At 36.8% G+C, this 26,913-nt stretch overlaps 1 protein-coding gene across 1 annotated transcript in view; it reads left to right on the top strand.

Moving 5' to 3' along the window:
* The window catches only part of btbd11b (BTB (POZ) domain containing 11b), a 66,159-nt gene that overhangs the window by 36,833 nt on the left and 2,413 nt on the right, over positions 1–26,913 (top strand). Inside the window, exons 4-17 of the mRNA XM_082181929.1 lie at positions 2,843–2,986; positions 12,279–12,483; positions 13,416–13,568; positions 13,848–14,013; positions 16,482–16,571; positions 18,771–18,872; positions 19,699–19,792; positions 19,894–20,029; positions 20,128–20,348; positions 21,535–21,713; positions 23,793–23,898; positions 25,033–25,135; positions 25,339–25,420; positions 25,588–25,656. Coding sequence (XP_082038055.1) covers positions 2,843–2,986; positions 12,279–12,483; positions 13,416–13,568; positions 13,848–14,013; positions 16,482–16,571; positions 18,771–18,872; positions 19,699–19,792; positions 19,894–20,029; positions 20,128–20,348; positions 21,535–21,713; positions 23,793–23,898; positions 25,033–25,135; positions 25,339–25,420; positions 25,588–25,656 — 1,850 coding nt within the window. The remainder of the gene's footprint in view (positions 1–2,842; positions 2,987–12,278; positions 12,484–13,415; positions 13,569–13,847; positions 14,014–16,481; positions 16,572–18,770; positions 18,873–19,698; positions 19,793–19,893; positions 20,030–20,127; positions 20,349–21,534; positions 21,714–23,792; positions 23,899–25,032; positions 25,136–25,338; positions 25,421–25,587; positions 25,657–26,913) is intronic.

The following is a 26,913-nucleotide window of genomic DNA, read 5'->3' as shown; positions in this document are numbered from 1 at the left end:
AAAACTGATCATTAGAAGAAATAAGAAAAATGTCAAGAGCTCCAAATCAGCATATTAGAATGATTTTTGAAGGATCATGTGATTATGAAGACTGGAGTAATGATGCTGAAAATTCAGCTTTGCCATCACAGGAATGAATTATATTTTAAAACACATTTAAAACATATATTATTTCACAATATTACTGTTTTAACAGTATTTTTGATCAAAATATTAATTGGTAAACATATGAAACTTTAAAAACATAAAAAAATATTATTGACCCCAAACCTTAGAATAGTTTATTTTCTTAATTTGACCTTTTAGCTTATCTATAGCTTATTTTTGTGAAATATTTTAGCTTGAACTATTTTTCTTTAAAATAACTGTAACATGCCCTCATATTTTGTTATCTAATGTGTTTATCTTCATAAATTACTAACAATTTGTTTTTTGGGGGGATAGGCCAACTGAAAATTTGCCATTAAATGTTTTAGCACAATTTCTTTTTGAAGCATAATCATACAGAACAAAATTAGGCAAAAACTTGGAAAGAAGTCAGGTTTTTAAAGTAAGTGTCTGTGTGTGTGTGTGTGTGTGTGTGTGTGTGTGTGTGTGTGTGTGTGTGTGTGTGTGTGTGTGTGTGTGTGTGTGTGTGTGTGTGTGTGTGTGTGTGTGTGTGCGTGCGTGTGTGCGTATGTGTGTGTGCGTTCGTGTGTGTGTGTGTGTGTGTGTGTGTGTGTGTGTGTGTGCACGCCTTTATAGCCTATAGCCTACTGTAATTTGAAAAGTTTACCCTGACCGATGTTTGAGGAAGTGGAGCTGAGAGGAAAGTGAGCGAGATGCCAGTCTTACCACCCGTTGCTTTAAGTGTTTCAGGCTGGCTGTGCATAAGCCTGGCACACTCATCTGTCACAGAGACCCGCTGAGAGTTTTAATAAGAGCTCTGGACTCAAGAGATTGTAGGGAACAAAGGGGAATTTTGCTCCCATCTAGGATCTTACGCACCTGTCAGTCAATCTTCATTGAGCTGAGTCTAGGGAAATGGAGAGCAGGATCTTATTATGAACATTTATGAACATCTGCAGGACTGTGAATTAGTTTGTATAACACATGAATACAATAGCAGTGTACTAGGCCCAGGTCAGTGAGGTGTGGTCTTGCATTGCTAAACACCTGTACTTCCTCCCATGCCGCAGGCAAGTAACCATCACTCCACCCCTGCCTTGTCTCCATGGCAACCTATTTCAAATTCTATCAGGATGCGCCTTATTTTTTGTATTCCTCCTTGAAGCAAAACACACTTACTGTAAGATGGTCTGTGCAATATATATCACAGTAATTACGAAAGGGTGCATTTTTTGAATAATAATAACATGCCTTAAAAGACCTATGATGAGTCTGTTGAGCGATATATTACACAATATACATTATGATAAGCAACATACAGTACTCTTCCGTCATATCTCCCCGGGTGGAACTGATTAAGGATTTACATCATTCTCTCTCTCAGGCAGCCCCCTAAAATTACATTTGCCTCACAAGAGTAAATGAGATGGTTCAAACGAAAGCCCCTCTGTCAGTGGACAACAAAATCGAGTAATTCGTTTCAGCCACATCATAATTTAACACGCCGTCGGCTCCAGGAGTGTTCGGCAACAATGGAAGTGATGAAAACACAAGGATGAGAGTGAATCCAATTTTCGAGGAGCCCAACCATCCTGTTAAAAACAATAACCAGTGTGATTCAGACACTAGCGGAGTCTCACCTCAGTGGTTCGGCTGTGAGCCGGGATGAAGAGTTTTGTTGTGGTGCAGTAGTGCTGAACAAGTGAGCCCTCAATCTAATGCTGTGTGTTGTTGTGTGTTGTTGAGTCTGTTGCATTGGTACAATGCAGAATCCTTACTTTTATCATCATTTAAACATTAGCATTAAGTTGTATGCAAATCCATGTTCCACAAATAGAAGGCGGGAGTTCTTTACAGTAATTGCTGGTTGTCCAGAAAGGTGATACACCTCCCTTTCTCCTTGTGAGCAGACAAAACAAGAGGTCGGCCAAGTTTCTCACCTGTTACCACCCAGGAGGGAGTCCTGTGAGACCTGTCGTGTGGTTTGCCTGCGTATTATTAAAGAGATAGTCCACACAAAAATGAAAGCCTGTCATATGAAGATATTTTGAAGAATGTTGGTATCCAGTTTTGGTTCCCATTGACTCAGTTGAAGTCATTCAGTTTAATCATTTAGTTACCAACATTCTTCAAAATATCTTCCTGTGTGTTCCACAGGAGAAAGGGCCCTGTTTACACCTGGTATTTAGAAGCGTTTTCATAGATCGGATTACAAGTGGATGATGCTATATTGGGAAACGGGGTCTAAAACGCTTTGAGCTTGTCCATTTTTGACCACTTCAAGAGGTAATCGAAAGGCCACAAAAGGCCGCCTACTCTCCGCATACCGACCGCATGCGTAAACATTATGGGAAGCGTGCTAGCCAGACGGGATTCAAACCTTGTTGACTGAAGACCCGAGTTTGGTTTGAAAAAGAAAAACGTACCAAGCACAGTTAATTCCTGATTTCTAACACACACTCACAGTGTTTGGCGTAAGCTGGCGAAAGTTGCTGCTCTTTTCGCGTGATGGTGTGTGAACTTATTTCGTCCATTAGATCGAAAGACCCACCCGTAGATATTAATTTCCCTAAAGGTTTGTGTTTTTGATATGTCTTTAATTCACTACAAGTTGCTTTTGATAAAAGGTTCTGCCCAAATCAAACCCAGAGTCTTGGTGTTGCTTGGATTTAACTGCTGCATTTTCCCTGACTGTACATGATTTTTTTTCTTTTTGTTTAATTCTTTTGTGCAGGAATCCTCAGTTTGCCGGACAGTTTGAGCCTGCACAGGAACCAGCAGCGCTCAAATAAATCTGGAGACGCCTACAGTCAGTCCGAGCAGCGGACTATTGAGCAGTCCCTGCTGGCCACACGCGTGGGGAGCATCGCTGAGCTCAGTGAGTAACCAAACATCTATTTTTCAACTTAAATTGAGCTCTTCTGCACCATATACTTTTTTTTTTCTACTAATCATTCCTTGCTCAGAAAAGCGGAAGCTAGTTTGTGTACGTGTGTATGCACACATCTGTTTAAAGAGTTTTATTCAGTAGAAGTTTTGTTGGGTGATCTGCAGCTCTGTTTGATTTGCATGTAAAGCACATTTTCACAGTGTTCAGGAACCGCTGCATGGCGTAGAGTGGTAAAGATATATATTTAGATGCAAATTCATTTCATTTGAAGTAAGAATTAGCCCCAGGTTGAAGTCATTTCACACCAGAGGTATGTGTTTAGTAGTAGGAATCCATCTGCTCAGGTCTCTCTCTCTTACCTCAAATAGGCCTTTAGCTCTCAACATCCCATACACACAATCCACTCTCATACAAGTGCCATACACTGTATTTGATTTTCCCATGAATTTAATGCAGTGCTTTAGTCATCTGTTTTTAAAAGGGTCAAATCTTCAACAGAGCACTTAGACAGCATGCAGTTTATCCTATGTGAATTATCAATCTGGTTCTTCAGTACAGTGTAATGTCAAATAATTAATAAATTAGTACGGCAAAATTTTTGTGTTTTCTTTTTTTTTTCTTATGTACAGTACCAGTTAAAAGTTTGGAAACATATACAGACCCTTTCCAAAAAATTTGAATATCATGGAAAAGTTTATTTATTTCCATAATTCCATTCAAAACGTTAAACTTCCATAGATTATAGATTCAGGGCCCACAACTTTAACGATTTCAAGTATTTAGTTGTTTATTTGTACATAATTTGGGCTTCCAGCTCATAAAACCCACGAAAACAGGATTTAAAAAAATTAGAATATTACATGAAATCACACAGTAATTACACAGTGATACCATGGTCATTGAACCAGGTTTTGGTTCTTTTGGCAGTGTGGGCAGGTGCAAATCCTGCTGGAAAATGAAGGAAGCATGAAGTGCTCTGAAAATGTCCTGGTAGACGGCTGCGTTGACTCTGGATTTAATAAAGCACAGTGGACCAAAGTCCTCTTTTCTGATGAGAGCAAATTTTGCATCTCATTTGGAAACCAAGGTCCCAGAGTCTGGAGGAAGAATGGAGAGGCACACAATCCAAGATGCTTGAAGTCCAGTGTGAAGTTTCCACAGTCTGTGTTGGTTTGGGGAGCCATGTTATCGGCTGGTGTTGGTCCACTGTGCTGTCCACTCAACGCAGCCGTCTACCAGGACATTTTCAGAACACTTCATGCTTCCTTCAGCAGACAAGCTTTATGGAGATGCTGACTTCATTTTCCAGCAGGATTTGCACCTGCCCACACTGCCAAAAGAACCAAAACCTGGTTCAATGACCATAGTATTACTGTGTAATTACTGTGTGATTTCATGTAATATTCAAATTTTTTGAAATCCTGTTTTCGTGGGTTTTATGAGCTGGAAGCCCAAATTATGTACAAATAAACAACTAAATACTTGAAATCGTTTAAGTTGTGGGCCCTGAATCTATAATCTATGGAAGTTTAACGTTTTGAATGGAATTATGGAAATAAATAAACTTTTCCATGATATTCAAATTTTTTGGAAAGGGTCTGTATATATATATATATACACACACATTTATGCATTGTCTTAGCTGTGTGCTTAGTGTCACTGTCCTTTTGGAAGGTGAACCTTCTGCCCAGTCCGAATGCACTGGACAAAGTTTTTATTAAGGCTTATATTTTGCTGCGTTGGACATTCCTTCTACTCTGATGAGTCCCCCAGTCCCTGCCGCTGAAAAACACCACCACAGCATGATGCTGCTACCACCATACTTTATCGTTGGGATGGTATTGTGCAGGTGATGAACAGTACCTGGTTTCCTCCATACATGATGCTTGACCAGAGAATCTTGTTTCTCACAGTCTGAGATCGTGCTTTAGGTGCTTTTTTTCTAATTCCAAGTGGGTTTTCACGTGTCTTCACTGAGGAGAGGCTTGAGTCTGGCCACTCTGCCATAAAGCCCAGATTGGTGGAGTGTTGCAGTGATGTTTGTCCTTCTCTAAATTTCCCTAAACCAGAGTGACCATCAGCTTCAGTCGCTACTCTAACCAAGGCCCTTCTCCATCATTTGCTCAGTTTGGCCAGGAGGCCAGCTCTAGGAAGAGCCCTAGTTATTCCAAACTTCTTCCATTTAAGCTACATGCTTCTGTCATCCTTCAATACAGCAAAAAAAATTGTTTTTGCTCTATGCATTTAGGCATATGCTGAGTGTCTTGACAATGACATATACAACTATAATATAAATTTTAAATGTAATTTTTGCTGGAATGTTCATCATTCAAGTGTAGCTCTCAGCTGTGCCCAAATTTCCAAATCCCCCCCCCCCCATGGCTCTTGTCTTCCTTGCATATGTTTAGCCAGTTATAGTTGCCTGTACACTGCACATTGACGTGTGATGCGCAGCCGACTGAAAACATGATGCATGCTGAGTGTCATGACAATGACAGCATTTCATTTATACAGAAACAAAGCCTTAAACTCATTCTTGCCTAAAACTTTAACACTTTTCTTTTGCTGCCTTGCAAGCACTGTTATTTCCGTCAGGAAATGCACATCTGATTAGATATAAAGCTCTATTACTTAGGAGAATGATCATGTAATTCAATATATTTTACAGCAGAAAGCTTGTTCTATTTGGGAGAACATTGATTTTAAACGCAATACTATATGTTCTGCAGTACAGAAATATTCTTAGCCGCAATGCCTGCCTTGAACTCGGCAACAACAAACACAATCATTCACATCCAATACAACAAATACGCATGGCCCAGTTTAATATCTGAAAAGTAAACGGAAAACATACCATAGCAAGCCCACAGAAGCAGATACATGCACAAAATGCTCCTTTAAAAATGCATGTGCTCTTCAAATCTTAAATATCAAATATCCATTAGTACTTTTTTATAGACAGTATCCATGGAGATTTCCATAAAATGCTTAGTCTATTTCCAGCTCTTCTCTTCTGTCTCTCTCTCTCTTTCTCATGGTTGTCCCCAGTGACCCTGCAGGGGAAGTTGAGGGCAGTTTGAACCCTGGTTAGGGACAACGGTCCTCCCCTGCTTTACACATCCAGCATTACGCTGCCTCCAGCAAGGGCAGAAACAACAACTGTCACATAGAGAGTCTTTCTGCATTTGGACAGTCACAACAGAGCACTTTCTTACTCAAAGGGCAGAGTTTATTTTAAGAGAAAGCTGAACTGATCTAATTATACAGTTTTATTTTTATAATGATATAAACGAGTTTTTGTGTATGTTGCTGATTTCTTTTTTTACAGGGTTTGCCTGTGCAGAAAGCTTTAAAATATTATAAACTTAATGTGAACCAGACACCAAGTCTGTATTCATAAAATGTTTCATAATATATATTACGTAATGTATATTTACAACTGTAGCGTGCTTTTTCAATATGCACGATTAGCAGTAGGATCATGGTTATAATGAAGTTCAAATCTGTAAGTTATTAAATTGGAATGGAAGGCATTCAGACTGTCAGAGTCGCTGCCTCTCAGGAAATCCTTGTTATCTGAAGCACATATGACCTTTTGTAGGCTTGTCACAATCCTCTCACAGCCGTACATATCCAGGGGGAAGTCTGAAATCTCCTATTCCATACGGTAATTGTATTTTAATATAATTACACTCTTATAAATCCCATAACATCAGAGCACGGCAATAGATTATATCTTTCTATTACAGTTCATAGGTTTTTATGTGTCACTCATGAGCCAGTTAACTAGAATACATCTCTCCCTTCAGAGCACTAGAGGGTCCAAAAGTCAATGCATTAGAAGCCTTTTTTGTCGTATTTGTCTCTTATATATTCGTATCTCGTATTGTGTCCTATTCCCTCGCCGGATTTGCCTGGAAAAATACATTTTCTTTCTGGGGTCATTTTAACAGTGCTTATTTTAATGCAGATTGAGTAGCTATTGCTTGCTGACTGTATAAAAGAGATAAGTGGTGGATATTTAAATTTAGTTTTCTATTATTGAAAATATGCTCTCCCTTGTAACTAAGTGACAAATTAACTCCAGAGAAGATAAGCTCATTTACACTTTATGGGCTTTTTTTCTTCTTACATACTACATTTGTTCATGTAATGGTTTGGTCGATCTAAATAAGACTAATTCTCTGCTTTCAGCATTTGAGTGTGCATACAAGAACTTTACTTTGGGCTATTGTAGTTACTTAGCCATTAACAGCTAATTGGGAAATGTACATTTCTGCATTAGTCTGACTGCATCGATTCTAAAAACAGCCCTAAAGGAGAATCAACTCTTATGCAGAATAAATAGCTGTTTAAATGTCTCACATTAGGCTCTGTCTGAATGAGACCTGCACCACAGTCAGGAGGTTTTTTTTTTTTTTAGGTTGGCCAGAAACCAATCAAAGACCTTTGTGGCTAAATTGCCATCAGTGAGTGTTTCCATGCCATCCATAATATTTTTTCCCCCTTTTTCCTAAAAGTCCCTGTTTCCTCCCATAGCTCTGCTAATGCATCTATTCCCTCTTGCGCCATAAAACGCTCATTACATTTCATTGCTTCATTGCTCTGGAGCACCGCTGTTGCCCAATGACTGGTTCTTAATTGTTTATCTACACTTTTCTTACACCATATACAGTAATTCTGCTAAGCAGCGAGTTTTCTGTTGCAGGAACTGCTGTAGCTTTGATGGCTGCTGGAATATGTTTCTTTGGCATGTCTGGAAAAGCCAACTGCATTATATGGGTGTGATGAGACCCAGACCAAGTGGTATTTTTAACAGAGCAATAAAAGAAAACTATAGGTGAAACTCATGAAAAGTGTAAATATAAAGTATCAACTTTAAATATATGTAATGGTCCTATCTCAAACCTACCAAATCGCAAATGGTCCTATATATTTTTTTATATTATTAAAATATATATAAATAATTTAGTTTCATCACTTCACAGAACACAGTCCCAAAACTTCTGTGGCTTATTTATATGATTTTGAGCAAATTTTGAGCCGACTTTTCTTTTCTTTTCCTTTTCTTTTGGGTTAATAGTTGTGTACGTCTTGGAGTTCTGGCATGAAACAGCATGCGTTTAGTACGCACCTTACTGTTAGAGTTGTCAAAAAATGTTTTTATATTGTGACGCTTTAAGTGCTATTGAGCGGAATCTTAAACACCTCTGATTGGCCATTGTTCACGCGCTCATCGGAATATGTCTGTGATTGGCTACAATGATCAACGCACGGAAGTGTTTGAGAGAACACTGATGTGTTTGAAAGTGTTTTGAAAAACATGAGCATTTGAAAGCACAAGCAGTCCGCTGATAGACGCCTGCTTTAAAACGCTCCCGTCTGTATCTGTGTAAGCGCTCGGTGAAGAGCGTCATTGATGTGTATTTACTACGTGTTTTTGAAGCGCTGATCATTGTAGCCAATCACAGACATCTTTTTTTAAACATTTTTTAAATTTCAGTACCGAAGTCGGTACTTTTTGACAACTCTACTTACTGTGCAAGTCTTGCTGCAGGTTTTTTGCAGTCACTCAAGGGTCTGCCTTTTCAGAAATCTGGTTGCAGCCATTGATAGCTTCCTTTTTCTGCCCCATCCAGGTAGTGCAACCACTGTTCCTTTAACTTTGAACTTAGAAACTATACTTCCAACAGTCTCTAGAAACATTTAGTGCCTTCGCTTTTGTATCCTGTTCCTTGTTTGTAAAGGGTGACGGTATATTATCTTAACTTTTTGGACCATTCTTTTGACTTTATATTTCATATTTCTAACATGCAGTCAAAAGTGACACTCAACAAACCTAGCCAGTTCAGATATTTCATGTAGATTTGTGCTGTAGATTTGTGATTTGTGCAGCACACAAATGTAGATTTGTGATTTGTGCAGCACAAATATGCAAAACAGGTGTTGTCTCAAGCACACCTGATACAACTAATCAAGGGCTTCATTAGTTGTACCAGGTGTGCTTGAGACAACACCTGTTTTGCAGATTTGTGCTGTTGTGTGGAATTCTATTCAGGGGGTTGAATAGTTTTGAGACTGCAGAAGTCATTAAAAATTGCATTTACAGGTGAATTTGGGGAAACCACTTGAAACATTTGTTGTGTTGAGGTATTTCAATTACTTTTGTTCGATTTTTTTAGCAGACAGCTGAAAGCTTGTCAATTTTTCCAATAAACCTTATGTGCAATGGTGGTTGATACTTTCGCTTACAACTGTGTGTATATATATATAATCATTTCTCATTATTTTGGTATTTCATTATTTATTTATTTTATACTCATGACGTGCAATTTTCCAGACATTTTAAATAAAACAACTACAGTTAATCCAGTGAATCCCAGTTTGACGGATCAGAAAGACCAAACAATCTGTTCTCTCACATAAAGCCAAGCAGAGCACCTTTCTCTCTCATGGCCTTTTCTTGGTAATTTATGTCTTGGCTCTGGGAGGACAGCCAATCGATTCTGCTCAGTTTTCACAGTAAAACACCATTCTGCATCCTCCATTCCCAACGTCTCATTCTCAGTCTGGTGATGAAGGGCACCTTCTCTGCTGTTACGCATGAGAGTATCATATTTAACCCAAGACACTCAAGCAAACAGAAAATGTTCTGCTGTGTTGGTTTCTTACATTGCCATGCTTACTAGCCTGCAATACCTGTAGATGATTAGCCCTCTTGGTTGGGAGGTTTACAGTCATGATTAATCGTCGAAGACCTTTTGCCATTGCTGTGTTTGTTTAGCTGGTTAATCTTGAGCATATCTCTCAGTCAGTTCCTCTGCTGCCCCTCTGACTTGAGGAAATGTCACACGCTATCATGAATAAGAGATGAGTGTCGGTCACAGAAGTGCCCCAGGTGGCTTCCAGTCCCTCTCCTCCTCTCGAAAGCCTCCTGCCACCACCTCTGACTGCTAACGCTGTGTGTTTCTGTGCTGACAGGTGTATTCTTATACGCTTTATTGTTTTGTGTGTGTACTTTCGTGGCTCCTGATAATGTATTCTGCATAATCCTGTAATTACTGTGTATAATTACAGTGCATATCTTTGCCTTCCGCTGTCATATAGTCCACATAGCTTCCTCTCAAACTCATCAGTATTACCTCTTTATAATGGCACCATTCTTGCTTTGTTCTGTAATTATTCGCGCTCATGTTGTTCCAAATCCATGAAGTAAACTATTTTGTCTATAGAAATGAAAGTCCAATAAAACTTTGGATGCTTACTTTCATTTAATGAAAAAAACAACAACATTGAGACCTTTTTCAGAATGCCGCCTTTTATGTTCCACAGAAGAAAGAAAGTCATGCAGGTTTGGAACAACGTAAGGTTGACAGAATGATGAGAGAATGTTCATTTTTAGGTGAGCTATTTCTTTAAATCTGCTGCCTTGGCAAAGGAAATCAGAATTACAACAGTTAAACAAGCCGTTTATTCTCTAAATGAATGCTTATCTCGCACAGGCGGCCTTGTTAATTCATTTGGAGTAACAGAGATGCAAAATGTTCTTGAGAGAACAAGTGCGAGCGCTGCAGTTATTTAGCAATAGATGAGGCTGTTTCTTAGTGTGCCTTTCAGAGTCTGTTATTGACTGTACTGAACACACTGCTGTTCAGTTGAACGCTTTCTGAAGAATTAGGTCTCGTGGACTAAATGAGATCGTAGATGATCTGAAAGTTTCACATATGAAAGGAAATAGTCATTGGAGCGAGAGGGAGAGTGTTTAATGTTCTGTGTAATGAATGCTGAGCTTTGTGTGACCTTGTTTGAAAAGAGGTTTGTGACCTCTTTCTCATCCATCAGATAGCGTGCTCTTTACAAAAAATCTCATGCAAATATGCACACAGTTGTAGAATATCTTTGTATGTGGTTTACTAAGCTATACATGCATTTATATATATATAAAACACTATTGTGGAGTTTTTCCTTTGCTATTTGAGCAGATAGGAACAATAAAATATATTTAATGTAATCTAACGTAATTTAATTTACCGCTATAGAAGTTTACCCAACTATGATGACTTCCGCTTCTGAGAAACCCGGAAATGTGAAAAGGGTCAATAATTCAGCACCAAATTAGCAAATTTCAATGATTTCTGCAAGATAATGAGACACTAAAGACTGGAGTAATGACTCCTGCAAATTCAGCTTTGCCATCACAGGAATAAACTGCATGTGAAATACAGTATATTAAAATAGAAAACAATGCTTGGTGAGCAAAAGACTCTTCTTTAAAAAATACTGCACTTGTAGTAGATGTATATATACAGTAGTGGCCAAAAGTGTCCAGCCTAGGAACATTTACATATTTACCCTTTATTCAAATTATTCAAAATTTGTTAAAGATTTTGTAAGCATATTGCATATTTGTGCTTGGAGTCAATTGGTTTATTTGTGATAATACAATGGAAAATGCAAAATTGTGTGGGCATTATTTTTGGCTGGGCTCTCATACAAAGAAATTATAAACACTTGCAAAAACAAGAGAGAACCAACGAAATATTAATAACTGATTATGTATGTTTTTCCTGTGAGCTTTTTGTTTTTCTATTCATTGCTTTTGCATAGTAAAATAAAACCTGTAGCTGTAAGTTAACCCCTTTTTGCCAAATAATTTCAAGCAATTTTGCCATGCATTAACAAACATTTGTGGGGGGAAAAAAAGGGTTGTTCTGAAGAGCTTAGTGAATTAAAGCATGCCATGGTACTGTGATCGGATGCCACCTTTGCACTAAGTCAGTTCATCCCTGCTAGATATTCCATGGTCAACTGTAAGTGGTATTATTGTAAAGTGGAAGCATCGGGAACAGCAGCAACTCAGCCACAAGGATAATCAAGTTAAGTCACAGAACGGGGTCACCAAGTGCTGAGGCACATGGTGTGTAAAAGTCGCCAACAGTCTGTCTATATATACTGTATATATATATATATATATATATATATATATATATATATATATATGTGTGTGTGTGTAAATTAGTATTAGATTGATATATAGGGTTCTGACAGGTATAATGTGGCATTGTTACATAACAGGTTTGGGTAATATTCATTTTGATGGACTGGCCAAGAATTTCATTACTGACAAACATGCTGCCGAGGACCTACAAACAGCTGACTAGCAGACAGTGATTGACGGAGTTGCTAATTTTTTTATGCTGTAACGTCAATGCTACGACAGTACTGTCCTTCACCATTTACATCATTCTCAGCAAACCAAAGGTCTCTTGTGCCCCGGCAGGTGATTTAGTGTCCAGAGCCATGCATCACCTCCAGCCTCTGAGCATAAAGAACCACAGCAACGGCACTCCGCTCCCTCAGAAGAGCAGCCTGATCCACTGGGAGCCCGAGGCTTTATATACGCTCTGCTACTTCATGCACTGCCCTCAGATGGAGTGGGAGAACCCCAACGTAGAGCCCTCCAAAGTCACCTTACAGACCGAGAGGTGAGGGGACTTCCATTGTACATACTGTAGGCGTTGCAAAGTGTCTGGGTATTTTTGCTATGGTGGTTTCTGATTGATGCATTCGCTCATGGTACTTACCTTAAGCCAAGTAGTCGTTTATTCAACTTGACACTATAATATGATGAAATGCAGAGGAGTATAAATGTGAAATACAGTGCAACAGACTGCAAGGCAAAGGTAATGCAATGAAACATTGCCACGTTATGAATAAATGCAGAGTAGATTAAACACTTCCTGTATCTGCTGGAAAATGATAACGTCATTTTAAAATATATTAAATAAGCGAACATTTATTGGTTAATTCTTTTGGTAAAACTTTAACTTGTTTGGTATAGAAATTCTCAGGATACATTGTGTTGCTCAACTGCTTATAAGAAAATAAAACAAATCATTTTCATCTTCCAAGGTCATGAAAATGTATTTTGCTAGTTGAGCTGCATAAATCAGTTGCTGTGATATTAAATCTAGCTTTTGTCTCTCTGAGATGTAGGTATTTAAAGACCGGTGTTGTTATCAATAATTAAAACTAACTGGTAAGACACATTTTGTTAATTGAAACATAGCTGAAATAAAATAAAATATAAATATTAAGTGAAAAATTAAACAACATTAGAAATGTTGCCTTGGTTAATGAAATCAGTTTAAGTTGAAGTAGGCTACTAAGATTAATATAACTTGATTTAAGATCTAGATTTAATATAGATTAAATATAACTTGAAATTGAAATAAAACTATTTGGAATAAAAATAATTAAAAAAAAGACAAAATCACTAAATTTTTTACTAAAATTAAAATGAAAGCTGGAAAAAGTACAAATAAAATGAATTCAAAATGTTAATCTATAAATAATGCTAAAATAACAAATATGTATTTGTTAGAGAACAGTAATCTCATTTTGTCTCCCCCTGCAGGCCGTTTCTAGTACTGCCTCCTCTGATGGAGTGGATCAGAGTGGCTTTGGCACACACAGAGCACCGCCGCAGCTTTTCAGTGGATAGCGATGATGTTCGGCAGGCGGCCAGACTCCTGCTGCCCGGGGTGGATTGTGAACCCCGCCAGCTGAAGTAAGCGTGATGCCATTAAATTAACATCCAGCTACCAGATATTGCTACCCATCATGAGTGAAATGGAAATGGCTCATAAACAGTCTGTACAGGGAAAACAAGCTTAGTCAACCTCACACACGCCCTTCATTGCACCATAACTGCTGCTTTATTGCTATTAAGCCGAGTGTTGCAATGAAAGATTCACACTTACATGAATATTTAACTTGGAATGTGTGACTCAAGCTTTTTTGCAGAGGGTTAAGACATCAGAAAGATGTTTTTGTGTGTGTGCCACAGGACGGATGACTGTTTCTGCGTGTCACGTAAGCTGGACGCTGCCTCCACCGAGGCTAAGTTCCTGCAGGACTTGGGCTTCCGCATGCTCAACTGCGGCCGCACTGACCTTGTCAACCAGGCCATCAACTTACTTGGGCCCGGTGGGATCAACAGTATGAGTGAACAGGTTAGAATAAGTATCACATGTTTTCAATTCAACACTAATGATAACAGACACGTTCATAAATACAAGTACAAAATGGCATTAAGTTTATTTTAAACAGTATGGTGGGGTAGGGGACTTCTTGATAACCACAATATTATGATTCGTCCATGTGGGAACTCCTTCCTATAATATTCAAAACTTGAGAGAAGTTTTTTTATTTTTATTAATACTTTTATTCAGCAAGGACGTGATAAATTGATCAAAAGACATTTGCATTATTACAAAGCTTTTATATTTCATAAACTTTCTTCCCAACAAAGAATCCTGAAATAAATTGATTACAGTTTCCACAAAGATATTAAGCAGCACCTAAATTAAGCAACTGTTTTTAACATTAATAATAATAAGAAATGTTCCTTGAGCACCAAATCAGCATATTAGAATAATTTCTGAAGGATCATGTGATGCTTAAGACTGAAGTTATGATGCTGAAAATTCAGCTTTGTCATCATAGGAATAAAGTAAAATTTTCAAATATATTTAAAATTAAAAACAGTTACTTTAAATTGTAATAGTATTTCATAATGTTTATTGTACTTTTGATCAAATAAATGTATCACCAATGTTACGTGTGACAATAAAAGACAATGAAAATCAATACATATTTCCTCAATTAAATAATTGGCTTTTTGGCTAATTGTTAAAATATTGTCTGGAAAACTTTTTATTGAATTGATCTAAAAAAAATCAATTTTTTTTAAGCTGACCTTGTCAACCAGGCCATCAACTTACTTGGGCCCGGTGGGATCAACAGTATGAGTGAACAGGTTAGAATAAGTATCACATGTTTTCAATTCAACACTAATGATAACAGACACGTTCATAAATACAAGTACAAAATGGCATTAAGTTTATTTTAAACAGTATGGTAGGGTAGGGGACTTCTTGATAACCACAATATTATGATTCGTCCATGTGGGAACTCCTTCCTATAATATTCAAAACTTGAGAGAATTTTTTTATTTTTTATTAATACTTTTATTCAGCAAGGACGTGATAAATTGATCAAAAGACATTTGCATTGTTACAAAGCTTTTATATTTCATAAACTTTCTTCCCAACAAAGAATCCTGAAATAAATTGATTACAGTTTCCACAAAGATATTAAGCAGCACCTAAATTAAGCAACTGTTTTTAACATTAATAATAATAAGAAATGTTCCTTGAGCACCAAATCAGCATATTAGAATAATTTCTGAAGGATCATGTGATGCTTAAGACTGAAGTTATGATGCTGAAAATTCAGCTTTGCCATCATAGGAATAAAGTAAAATTTTCAAATATATTTAAAATTAAAAACAGTTACTTTAAATTGTAATAGTATTTCATAATGTTTATTGTACTTTTGATCAAATAAATGTATCACCAATGTTACGTGTGACAATAAAAGACAATGAAAATCAATACATATTTCCTCAATTAAATAATTGGCTTTTTGGCTAATTGTTAAAATATTGTCTGGAAAACTTTTTATTGAATTGATCTAAAAAAAATATATATATTTTTTTTTTTTTACAAAACTATTTGCAGATTTGTTTTCTTTTAAACTGTAGACTTTAGACTTTAGTTTAAACTTTAGTCTGTAGAATAAAATAATCACAATTCATCTCAATTTAATTAATATAATTATCCAGCAGGAATTAAATAGTTAAATCAAAAAATATATGTATGTTGAATGTGAATGCAAAAAAAAAAATAATAAAATAAAAAACATATTTCTTTAATGTCCTAGATTTACATGTTGACCTTGACAGCCCTAAAACAATCAAATAAAATAAAACATTTTGCAAACTGTCTCCTGGGGGTTTGAAAAAACTCATTGTGTGTTGTAATGGTCTTTGCCTGGTCTTATAACCTAAAGTTTGCAGATTCAGACTCCTGAAGCGGTTTGTTCATGAGGTAAAATCACCAGTAAAAATGCAGGTGCAACTCCAGGTGCAAAAATGTAAATGCATAAAAGCAACTAAATGTTGATAAATGTGTAAGCCAGAAGGTTGCAGACTTTAAGAGCTTGCACACATTACTATATTTTCCCTATATGGAAGCCCAGAAAGAAAAAGTGTTTGACGGTTGACTGTATTAATCAGAGCCAGCTTTTAGGAAACATCCCAGTGCTCTTTCCATTACTGATTGCTTTGCTCCATTTTCGACCTCAGGGAGTGGAAATGTTTGCCATTACATTTGTTTCTTAGCTAGTTCACTTGTTACCTGATTTTCCAACTCTTGATTTGAGTAGCATTAAGCTTTTCAAATAGATTAGTTATCAGCACAAGAAGACTCTTTCAGTGTTATTTCGTCCATATAAAATAGAGCAATGTATTTGAATGAAATCCTGCATAACAATATGGTCAAGTTGCATACTGTCATTACTCCACAATTAGAAGATACGTCTGGTGTATGCTCAGTGTGGTCTTCTGTGTGTTTTCCAGGGCATGACCCCTCTGATGTATGCGTGTGTCCGCGGTGACGAAGCCATGGTTCAGATGCTGCTAGATGCAGGAGCTGACATCAACAGTGAGGTTTGTGACTACATCTCTGCTGTGTTCTTATATACACATTATGTACACTCATCCTGCTCGTCATGTAGTTTCATTTGTAGTGTTTGTGTTTTCTGTGTTGTGGCACAACAGGAGAAAACTCAGACTTCTTTGCATGCCCATCAGGGATTCGTCAGGGTAGAGTTCTGCTTTTCGTTGGAAGTCACTGTCACTAGGTGTTGTTTTGCCAAACACGGCCCTAGAATCTAGTACAGACAGATTTCTCAGTAATACACACGCTCAGTATTTGTTTCTATTTCCAGCAACGTCTCAGAGATGTTTTTTTTAGCAGAAGTCATAGTTTTAGTCACCTGTAGCAGAGACATAATATTGTTTGCAGCTGTGTGATAAAAATGTGAAGAGTTTATTGACGTCTGCTATGAATCGGGTGCTGTTTTCCCTCTCGCAAAGCCTTACACCTTTAGAAACATCTCACAAGCCTTTCGACTTGTTTGTATGGAAAATAAGGCAACATACTGATGTTATGAAGTTAACCTTCCATTTTTAAACTTAATATATATACATAAATTGACTCGTAATTTGAATGGAAGCAAGATTATCTTTGACCATCTGTACAAAGGTGATCATGATCATTAATCAATATCACAGTTTTGCTTAATGCTAGGGTAGGCAATTTCAGAGAGACTAGCAATAGCAAGCTAGCTTTGAAAGCATAGGGTCCCACCCTCCCTGAGCGTCTCTGAAGCCACGCCTCCTTCAAAACACGTGAACACACACAGCCAGAGCAAAGTCTGCAAAGCGTCACGAGAGATGCCGTTAAATTAACTCATGTCTCAAAGCACATAACATTACAATAATAATGAATGTAAACAACTTACAGAGCTCTGACTTGTACCTTCTGACTGCTGCAGATTCATTTTGGCATTGATTCGAACCGAATGATGATTGCGATGATTGGACAAACATTTTTTGGTCCTGAGACTTCCATAGAAGACCACTTCTATTATTGGTTGCTATCAGGATGTGAAGAGAGATTCAAACAGTATAACACTATAACAGTAACAGTATTTATGAAAAACATTGCCTACCCCTAGCTTTAATTGATTAATGATCTAAAATAGTGTAGAATCATAAATATTTCTTCTTCTTTGAACTTCTTAATTTTTTTATTTTATTTCCTAAAGCAAACATCAATGTTAATTTCCTGGTTTTAATTAACACAATCTCAGTTTTTCAAAGTGGTTTCTGACATTTGGACCTCACTATATAGACACTGCCTTTCAAATACTCACCAAGGCTGCATTTATTTGATTAAAAATACAGTAAAAACCATAATATTGTGAAATAGTTTTAAGGCCCATTCACACCAATAATGATAACTATAACAATAACTATATTAGCGTCCGTACCAACGAATGATAAAATTCTGTTTATTATAAGCACACACTACAGTTTTGTCGTTCATCAGCTGGAAAAACGTTCCTCTTGTGTCATCATTATCATGATAGTTATGGTGTGGACTCTGCTGTTCTTTAAAATTTAGATTTTTTTTTTTTTTTTAAACTATACATTTATCATCCTTGGTGAGAATGGGCCTCTATAATTTAAAATATCTTATAAACTATCTTTTTTTGATAGTTTAATTTATTCCTGTGATAGGAAGGCAGAATTTTCAACAGCCATTATTGATAATAATATTAATATTGACATTATTATTATTATTATTATTATTATCAATGTCTTCTATTATCAGAAATCATTCTAATATGCTGACTTGGGGCTCAAGAAGCATTTCTTATTATTGTCAGTGTTAAAAAACAGTTACTGCTAAATATTTCTATGGAAACCATGATAATTTTTTCCAGGATTCTTTGATGAATAGAAAGTTCAACAAAAAAAAATATTATAACTGTAACATCTTTACTGTCACTTTTTATCAATATAATGCATCCATGCTGAATAAAAGTATTAATTTCTTAAAAAAAAAAAAATCTTGCAGACCCCAAACTTTTGAATGATAGTGTATATATGTGTGTGTATATGCTGTATATGAATATGCTGTGCAGGCAGCTCCTATAAAGTGGCAAAAAGGTCAAAGCTTCTCTCCTATCTCCATATTTTCAGCTGAGCGCAGCGTCTCTGCGCTTTTCCCAGGACAGGTTTTTAAAGGTCTCCATCTCTCTCATTTGTGCCCTGCTCTGTCCCCTGTACCTCCCGTAGGTGCCAAACACAGTGCAAAAGTACCCCTCAGTCTTCCCTGAGACCCGGCAGGCTACGCCTCTCACCTTCGCCATACTTCACCAGCACATCCCCGTGGTGCAGGTAGTGACCTCTCTCTCCCACCCGACCTTTCGGAAGATTTTTGAGCCAAACAACTGAGTCAGGATAAAATTCCTGTAGCGTATGCTTCAGTTTTCTCCTGAAACCTCTGCATGAATTGGAGTGCTTGGTGCTCTCTCATTTGATCATTAAGTCATACAACCATTATGATTCATTATGTGTTTGCTTATTTCACTGTCATTGTCTCTTGGCTGAGCTAATGCCTCTTATTAAAGGGATAGTTCACCCAAAAATGAAAATTCTGTCATCAATTACTCAATCTTATGCCGTTCCAAACCCATAAGACTTTCATTCATCTTCAAAACACAAAATCTATTTACCTATAACACTGATGATTCAAAACATTCATTAAGAGATTGTAAAAGAAATCCATATGAATTGAGCGATTTAAGTCTTCCGAAGAGAAACGATCGCTTTATGATGAACAGATTTAATTTAGGTTTTAATACACATGTATAAAGTGCTCTGTGTAAGTTAACAGATCAATATTTATATGTGTATGAAAACCTAAATTAAACCAGTTTATTTTATAAAGCGATTGTGTCTCTACAGAAAACTAGGATTAAACTGTTCAATTCATATGGATTTCTTTAATGATCTCTTTATGAACACTTTGTACCGTCATAGATTTGGGTGAATAGACTTTCGATAGAGGGAATGAAAATTTCTGTCTTCATTTGTGTTCTGAAGGTTTGGAGCGAAATGAGTAATTGATGACAGAATTTCCTTTTTTTGAGTGAACTAACCCTTTAATCTCAGCGGAAAGTTGATACACTAGTTAAAACCTCTCTCTTTCCTTTTATCTCAGCTCCTGCTGGACGCTGGAGCTAATGTGGAGGGCTCTCTGCAGGACGGGATGGAGAACTACACCGAGACGCCTTTGCAGTTAGCTTCCGCTGCAGGTAAGAAAGCTCACACTGCAGACTGCGGACAACAGCGCCACTTCCTTCTCCAATTACTGAATTAGGCCACAAGAGAAGACTCAGCAGTTTGTTTGCTGTAGGAAACTTTGAGCTGGTCAGTCTGCTTTTGGAGAGAGGAGCAGACCCCATGGTCGGGACCATGTACCGCAACGGCATCTCCACCGCACCACAAGGGGATATGAACTCCTACAGCCTGGCTGCTGCGCATGGACACAGGTAACACACACACACACGCACCAGTCAAATACACACACACACACAGTCTCGTAATTTATTAATAAAACCTGCAAAATTGTATCATCCTCGTGCTGCAGGAACGTGTTCTGCAAGCTTCTGTCGCAGTCGGAAAAGGGGAAGGCGGATGTTCTGTCTCTGCAGGAGATCTTGGCTGAGGGATCAGAGATGGAAGAGAGGAATTCCCTCAAGATTGAAGCATCCCGCACAGGGAAAGCCAAACTCAAAGCTCTAAGAGAGGCGATGTATCACAGCTCTGAACATGGTTATGTCGACATCACATTGGACATCAGAAGTCTAGGTCAGTGGTCTTATAGTATCTACAGTAATAAAATAATGTTATTACAATAAATTTGCAGAACTTAAGTTAGAATTTACACAGTGCTAATGCTTACAGTACATGTAGCTTAAGGTTATGAATAGCTTGTTAAAGTGTGCTATTGCTTTACTAAACAATTAGACTATTTTGGACAAAAATTGGCAATAAAACTGGCACAATTTGCATGGACCTGCATTGAAGGAGGGACCCAAGTTATATCTGGACACCATAATATTTGGGCTTTTTGGCTTGTGCCAAAATAATTTGCATAGGCACGCACTACAAATATTTTATTAATAAAATGTAAAAATATACATACAGTACACTCCCATTCAAAAGGTGTTGTGTTTTTTTAAAGAAATTTATCAATTTTTATTAAGCTTTTTTTATTTAAAAGCATTTTTGTTCATTAAATTGAACAAAAGTGACAATACAGAGACATTTGATATCTTACAAAAGATTTCTTTTTCAAATAAATACTGTTCCTTTCTCATTAAAGAATCCACAAAAAAAAATGATCGTGGTTTCCTAAAAAATATTAAGCAGTACATATGTTTTCAACAATGATAATAATAAGAAATGCTTCTTCAGCACCAACTCAGCATACAGGTGAAACTCGAACAATTTTGTTATAATTTTATGATTATGGCTTACAGCTTATGATAATTTAAAAAATTTCTGAGATTTTGAATTTGGGGTTCTCATAAGCTGTAAGCCATAATCATCAAAATTATAACAAAGAAAGGCTTGAAATATCTCACTTTGCATGTAATGAGTCTATATAATATATTAGTTTCACCTTTTAAGTTGAATTTCTGAAATAAATGAACCTTTGCACGATATTCAAATTTTTCGAGTTTCACCTGTATTAGAATGATTTCCGAAGCATCATGTGACACTGAAGACCGATGCTGGAAATTTAGCCTTGACTTCACAGGAATAAATTATATTTGAAAATATATTCAAATAGAAAACAGTTGTGATAATATTTCACATTATTACCGTATTTTTGTAAATGCAGCCTTGATGAACATAAGAGACTTCTTTCAAAAATATTTCCAACCATAATTTTGCCATAAATCGAAGTCAACTCCACATTACTGAACGCATAACATTCCTACATGTTAAAAATTAGAGAGGTGATTGCCATGTATTCTGTGTGTATCAGGCGTGCCTTGGACGCTGCACACCTGGCTGGAGTCCCTGCGAACTTGTTTCCTGCAGCACCGGCGGCCGCTGATCCAGGGTCTGCTGAAAGAGTTCAGCTCTATTGAAGAGGAGGAGTACACAGAGGAACTCATAACACACGGCCTCCCACTCATGTTCCAGATCCTGCGTGCCAGCAAGGTGAACTAACACACAAGCAAAACTTTCAAGCAAAAATTTCTACATTTGACCTCATATTTCTTCATCTTGCAACATGGTTATTATAGTTTTAAAATGTCACTAGGTTTATTTATTTATTTTCTTTGAATTTTGGTTTTTAATTTCAGTTCACAGTATACACATAGTGGTTCATAAATATAGGTTAAACTCGAAAAATTTGAATATCGTGCAAAAGTTCATTTATTTCAGGAATTCAACTTAAAAGGTGAAACTAATATTATATAGAAGACTCATTACATGCAAAGTGAGATATTTCAAGCCTTTATTTGATATAATTTTGATGATTATGGCTTACAGCTTATGCAAACCCCAAATTCAAAATCTCAGAATTTTTTTACATTTTCATGAACTGTAAGCCATAATCATCAAAATTATAACAAATAAAGGCTTGAAATATCTCACTTTGCATGTAATGAGTCTATATAATATTTTAGTTTCACCTTTTAACCTGAAATACATGCACTACTGAATTACATGAATACTACATGAATTACTGAAATACATGAACTTTTGTACGATATTAAAAATTTTCATTCATTTCATTTTTGTTTGAGCCCAATTGTAACAACTAAACTAGATTTCTTCCATGTTGCACAGACTGCAGTGCTATTTTTGTAAAAAAAATAATAAATTACGTTATATTTGCAATTGCATTGAACATTTATAGTTTTAGTTTTATTTTAAGTAATTACATTTATTTTCACTTCCAGTTTTCATCTTCATAATTTTGCTCTGTGTGGTTATGGTTAACTAAAACTACTGAAAATCATTAATTGAAATAAAGCTAAAATATATAAATATTAGATGAAAAACAAAACAAAAACTTGAAAAAATAAAAATGTAATATGTTGCCTTGTCAACTAACTGAAATAAAATAAGTTTTAGTTGAAGGACTAAAATGACTACAACTGATTTAAAAATATATATATATTTAAAAAAAACTGTAAACTGTAATTGTAAAAATTACAAAATCACATAACAAAATTACTAAAAAAGTAAAAGTAAAAATAAAAATAAAATCCAATTCAAAATATTAAACTATGATAGTATATTAATAATGCCAAAATAACACTGATTTTGTTAACAATAATACCTTATTTGGCAGACACATTCATTCAGAGCATGTTGCACTTAAACTTTATCAGTGGGTGAAATCCTTGGGAATCAAACCTGTGATCTTGGTGTTGCTAGTAGCTTGCCTGAGATATGATTACTTCTCTCAGAATCTTTAGAGTCCAGAACCCTGGGGAACACATTGGTTCTTCAAAACAGGAAGTGAAGGCAGAAACTCACATAATTTGAATTGGGCGTTCTGTTGACGTCCTCCCACAGTGTTATGTAATAGTGAGCTTTGCTTTGAAACCTAGGGTGCTAAAAAGAATCCTTAGACACTGACCATTATATCTACTTCACATCAATATCTACTCCCTCTACAGCATATTAGACAGTACAGGAAGTAAAGATAAACATGGACTTCCTTCCATTGGGGCAACAGTAGGTGTATGTGTGAGTGTGTTTGTCAAGGTTGATCTATGGTGGAGTCAAGGAACCTTCCTCTGAACCCTGCAGGGATGACTGACAGATTCCGCTCCCTGCTCAACCTTCACAAATAATGTGTGTCTGGTTGTTAGTACAAAGAGTGAGAGACCAAGAGAAGAAACGGTGGAGAGAGAGAGGAAATAGTGGTGCTGTGCTGACAGCAGGTGATTTGTAGAGACAGAAGCAGGCCGGGTGAGAGAAATGTCAAGTTGATGAGGAACCTTTAACAATCTTTCAGAGAAGCTGATCGCTCAAACTGCCGAGGGAGCGATCTGACAGGGATTTAAGCATCTTCCTGCACGCAACGCACTCGTCTCACCTCTATAACAAAGTACCGATACCAAAAAACACCATGCATTGATACTTCTCAATAACAGATGCTGTGATTTTGCTATGCAAGCTCACACGTATACATATTAACCCTTACATTTGCATTGCTAACACCCTCAAGCGGACTTGAGGAGAGGGGTCTTACACTTTACTCTTTCCCATGGTTTGCAGAATGAAGTTATTAGTCAGCAGCTGGCTGTTTTATTTACTCAGTGCTACGGGCCGTATCCGATCCCCAAACTCACCGAGATCAAGAGGAAACAGACGTCAAGACTGGGTATGTAGCACAAGATATCAGGTTGTGCCGTGCTCTCTGTAAAATACAATCAACTGCAAGCTTTTTATGACCAGAACAAATGTATCTTTTTGAATTAAACTGAGCACCCTCTTCGTTAATAAAATGTCAAGTGAAAATGTCATTTGTGGGTGGTTCTGCCATTAAAAAAATATTTTTAAATGCAAGTTGAAGGGATTGTTCACACAAAAATGAGAATTCTGTCATCATTTTCCCACCCTCATGTCATTCCATACCGTGTGACTTTATTTCTTTTGTGGAGCACAAAAGGAGGCATTCTGAAGGATGTACCGCAGTTAAATAGTTTTTATTTTAATTAATTTCCATCTTCGTTCTAATTTTGTTCAGTGTTGCTATGGTTAAAAAAAAATGGAAACCAATAAAAGTCATTTTCGTTAATTGAATAAAACTGAAACAAAATTTAAATATTAGATGAAAAACTTAAAAATGTAAACAAAAATGTTGCCTTGGCAACCTGATATACAAGGTTTTAGTTGAATTAAAAACTGAAATGAAAAGCTAATTAGAAATATATATATATATATATATATATATATATATATAAATATATATAAGAGTCTGATTCACGGACAAATCGAGACCACTTTTGTGAAAACTGGATCAAACAATTAATTAAAAAGATCTGACTCAAGAGAACAATGCATTCACAGAACAAACTTTACTCTCGCATATATTGCAAAGAGATCTAGGGCTGATTTTCAGTAAATAGAGACTTAAATTTCAGTTTCTCACACAAAGCAGTCGCATGGCCTCAGCGGACTTGCATTTATAATGCATAATTCACTTTGTCTACTTTTGTGGTGCTTTTGCATCTTTAAAAGCTCCATTCCCCTTTCCCTATTCTTTGTAACTGGATGAAAAAAAACAACCAGAACTTTCTTGAAAACATTCTCGTTTTATGTTCCACAGCATAAAGAAAGTAATATGGGTTTGGAACATTGTGAGACTTGAGAAGTAAATGATGACAGAATTTTCATTTGAGCTTTTTTTCATTTCACTTTGAGCTCTATTGACAGCAACTGTGGCATGCTGTTGATTTCCACAGGTGACAATTGCGACTAATAAGAATGCATCTGTGATATGTTTGTGTGTCAGATCCTCATTTTCTAAACAACAAGGAGATGTCAGATGTGACCTTCCTGGTGGAGGGCAAGCCATTCTACGCTCACAAAGTTTTGCTCTTCACTGCCTCCAACAGGTCAGTTGATGTACTGCATCCAACTAAAAGGAATCACTGTATAATTGCATGCAGTGACTTTTAACTTGTGTTTTGTTTGAATTACAGTACCTTATTAATAACACAGAAATGAGGCATAATAACAGCTTATTTTCCTTTATAGTTACTCTGTATAGAGTATGTTATGTTTATCATTGTTTTAACTTGTCCTTCTTATACCCAAGGTTTAAATTACTTCTAGCAAACAGACCAGCTGCTGAGAACACCTGTATCGAAATCAGCCATGTCAAATACAATGTATTTCAGGTACAGTCTGGCTCCTGCACTAATGCTCTGAAAAGATGCAAGCATGTCTTGTTATTTTTTTGGTAACTTTTATTGAGAGTGAAAGCTCATTTTTATATTGTGGTCTGTTGCGTCTGACTACTGCTTATACTGATACTTATGCCTTATACTGATGCTTTCCCTTATAGCTGGTGATGCAGTATCTGTACTTTGGTGGAACGGATTCACTTCACATCAGAAACACTGAGGTTATGGATGTAAGTATTATTAATTCCATTTCAGTCCTTATGTTATCTAGAATGTTTATATTTAAATGTAGGGTAGGCAATTTTCAGAAAGGCTAGCAATAGCGAGCTAGCTTTGAAAGCATAGGATCCCACCCTCCCTTCAGAGCGTCCTTCAAAACACATTAACACGTACACCAGGGAGCAAACAAAAGTGTCGCAAGAGATGGCGTTAAACTACCTCACAGTAGCGCGGGAAGGGGGGTGCTGTGGGGGCTGCAGCCCCCTCGTCATAGCATCAGCACCCCCAAGTGGGGGGCTGTGGACTAACATAATATTGTACTTTAAAAACGTGAAATAAAAATAAATAAATGGACAGCGTTAACTAACTCTCGTATGCCTAATGTAGTGAGTGTTCAAGCTACGGAGAAAATGAAATAAAGTTTGAATTTGTCATGCTTTGTTCCGATGAGAGCACGTGAGCGGAGATCGAGCGCATTTCTGAATATTCCGCTCCCTCGCTCATTCCGCTCAGGGTCGCTCGCTCTACCCAGAATGGCCTGCTGGTTCGAAAATATGTGGAATAAGGGCTGCCTGCGACTAAAGTTTTTTTCTAGTCAACTAGTAGTTGTTCATTTAAGCCATTAGTGGACAAATCACCCCTTTATATTAATTGTATTATTTAAATAGGCTATATAGGCTACAGGATAATGAGCGTGTACATATATAGCCGCACTCAAGCGCATGACCGCACGCATAAAGATTGCCACAAAGAACCGGCAAAAGTATGAATGTGTCAAAAATTGCAAGGAGACATTTAATTGTTTATTAATGAACTGGTGTTTTCTGTGTCGCTGCAAAGATGAAGTTGACAATGTGGACTCGCCATGAACGCCAGAGAGAAATGCATGTGAAATGCACATTTCATATGGATTACATAATCAGAGTGTAGCCTATTTCTTTTCGTTTTGAATAGTTTCGTTTAAAAGTAGACATGTCAAGCTTTCTGTAATAGATAGCCTATATTTCTCAAATCTGTGAGGCACAAACTGAGTTTCGGCGCCCTCCAGTTCACGTGCAATGCAAGTGATCATGCCGGCGCCTTATTACATTGTCTGCTATATATTTGCTTCTTATTTATTGAATACAGGCAATTGGTTGATAAAACATTGATCAAAATTAAGATACAATTTATACAAAACGAAAATCTTTTAAAAATAGTCTTTCTACAAATCAAAACTCAATGAAGTGGTCAAAATCATGTCTTACCCACTCCATGTCTCCAGTCAT

This window comes from Leuciscus leuciscus, assembly GCF_965113295.1.
Source record: "Leuciscus leuciscus genome assembly, chromosome: 10".
In the NCBI taxonomy this organism is placed as follows: domain Eukaryota; kingdom Metazoa; phylum Chordata; class Actinopteri; order Cypriniformes; family Leuciscidae; genus Leuciscus; species Leuciscus leuciscus.
Note: the sequence above shows the minus strand (reverse complement) of the source record. Positions and strands in the feature narration are given on the sequence as shown.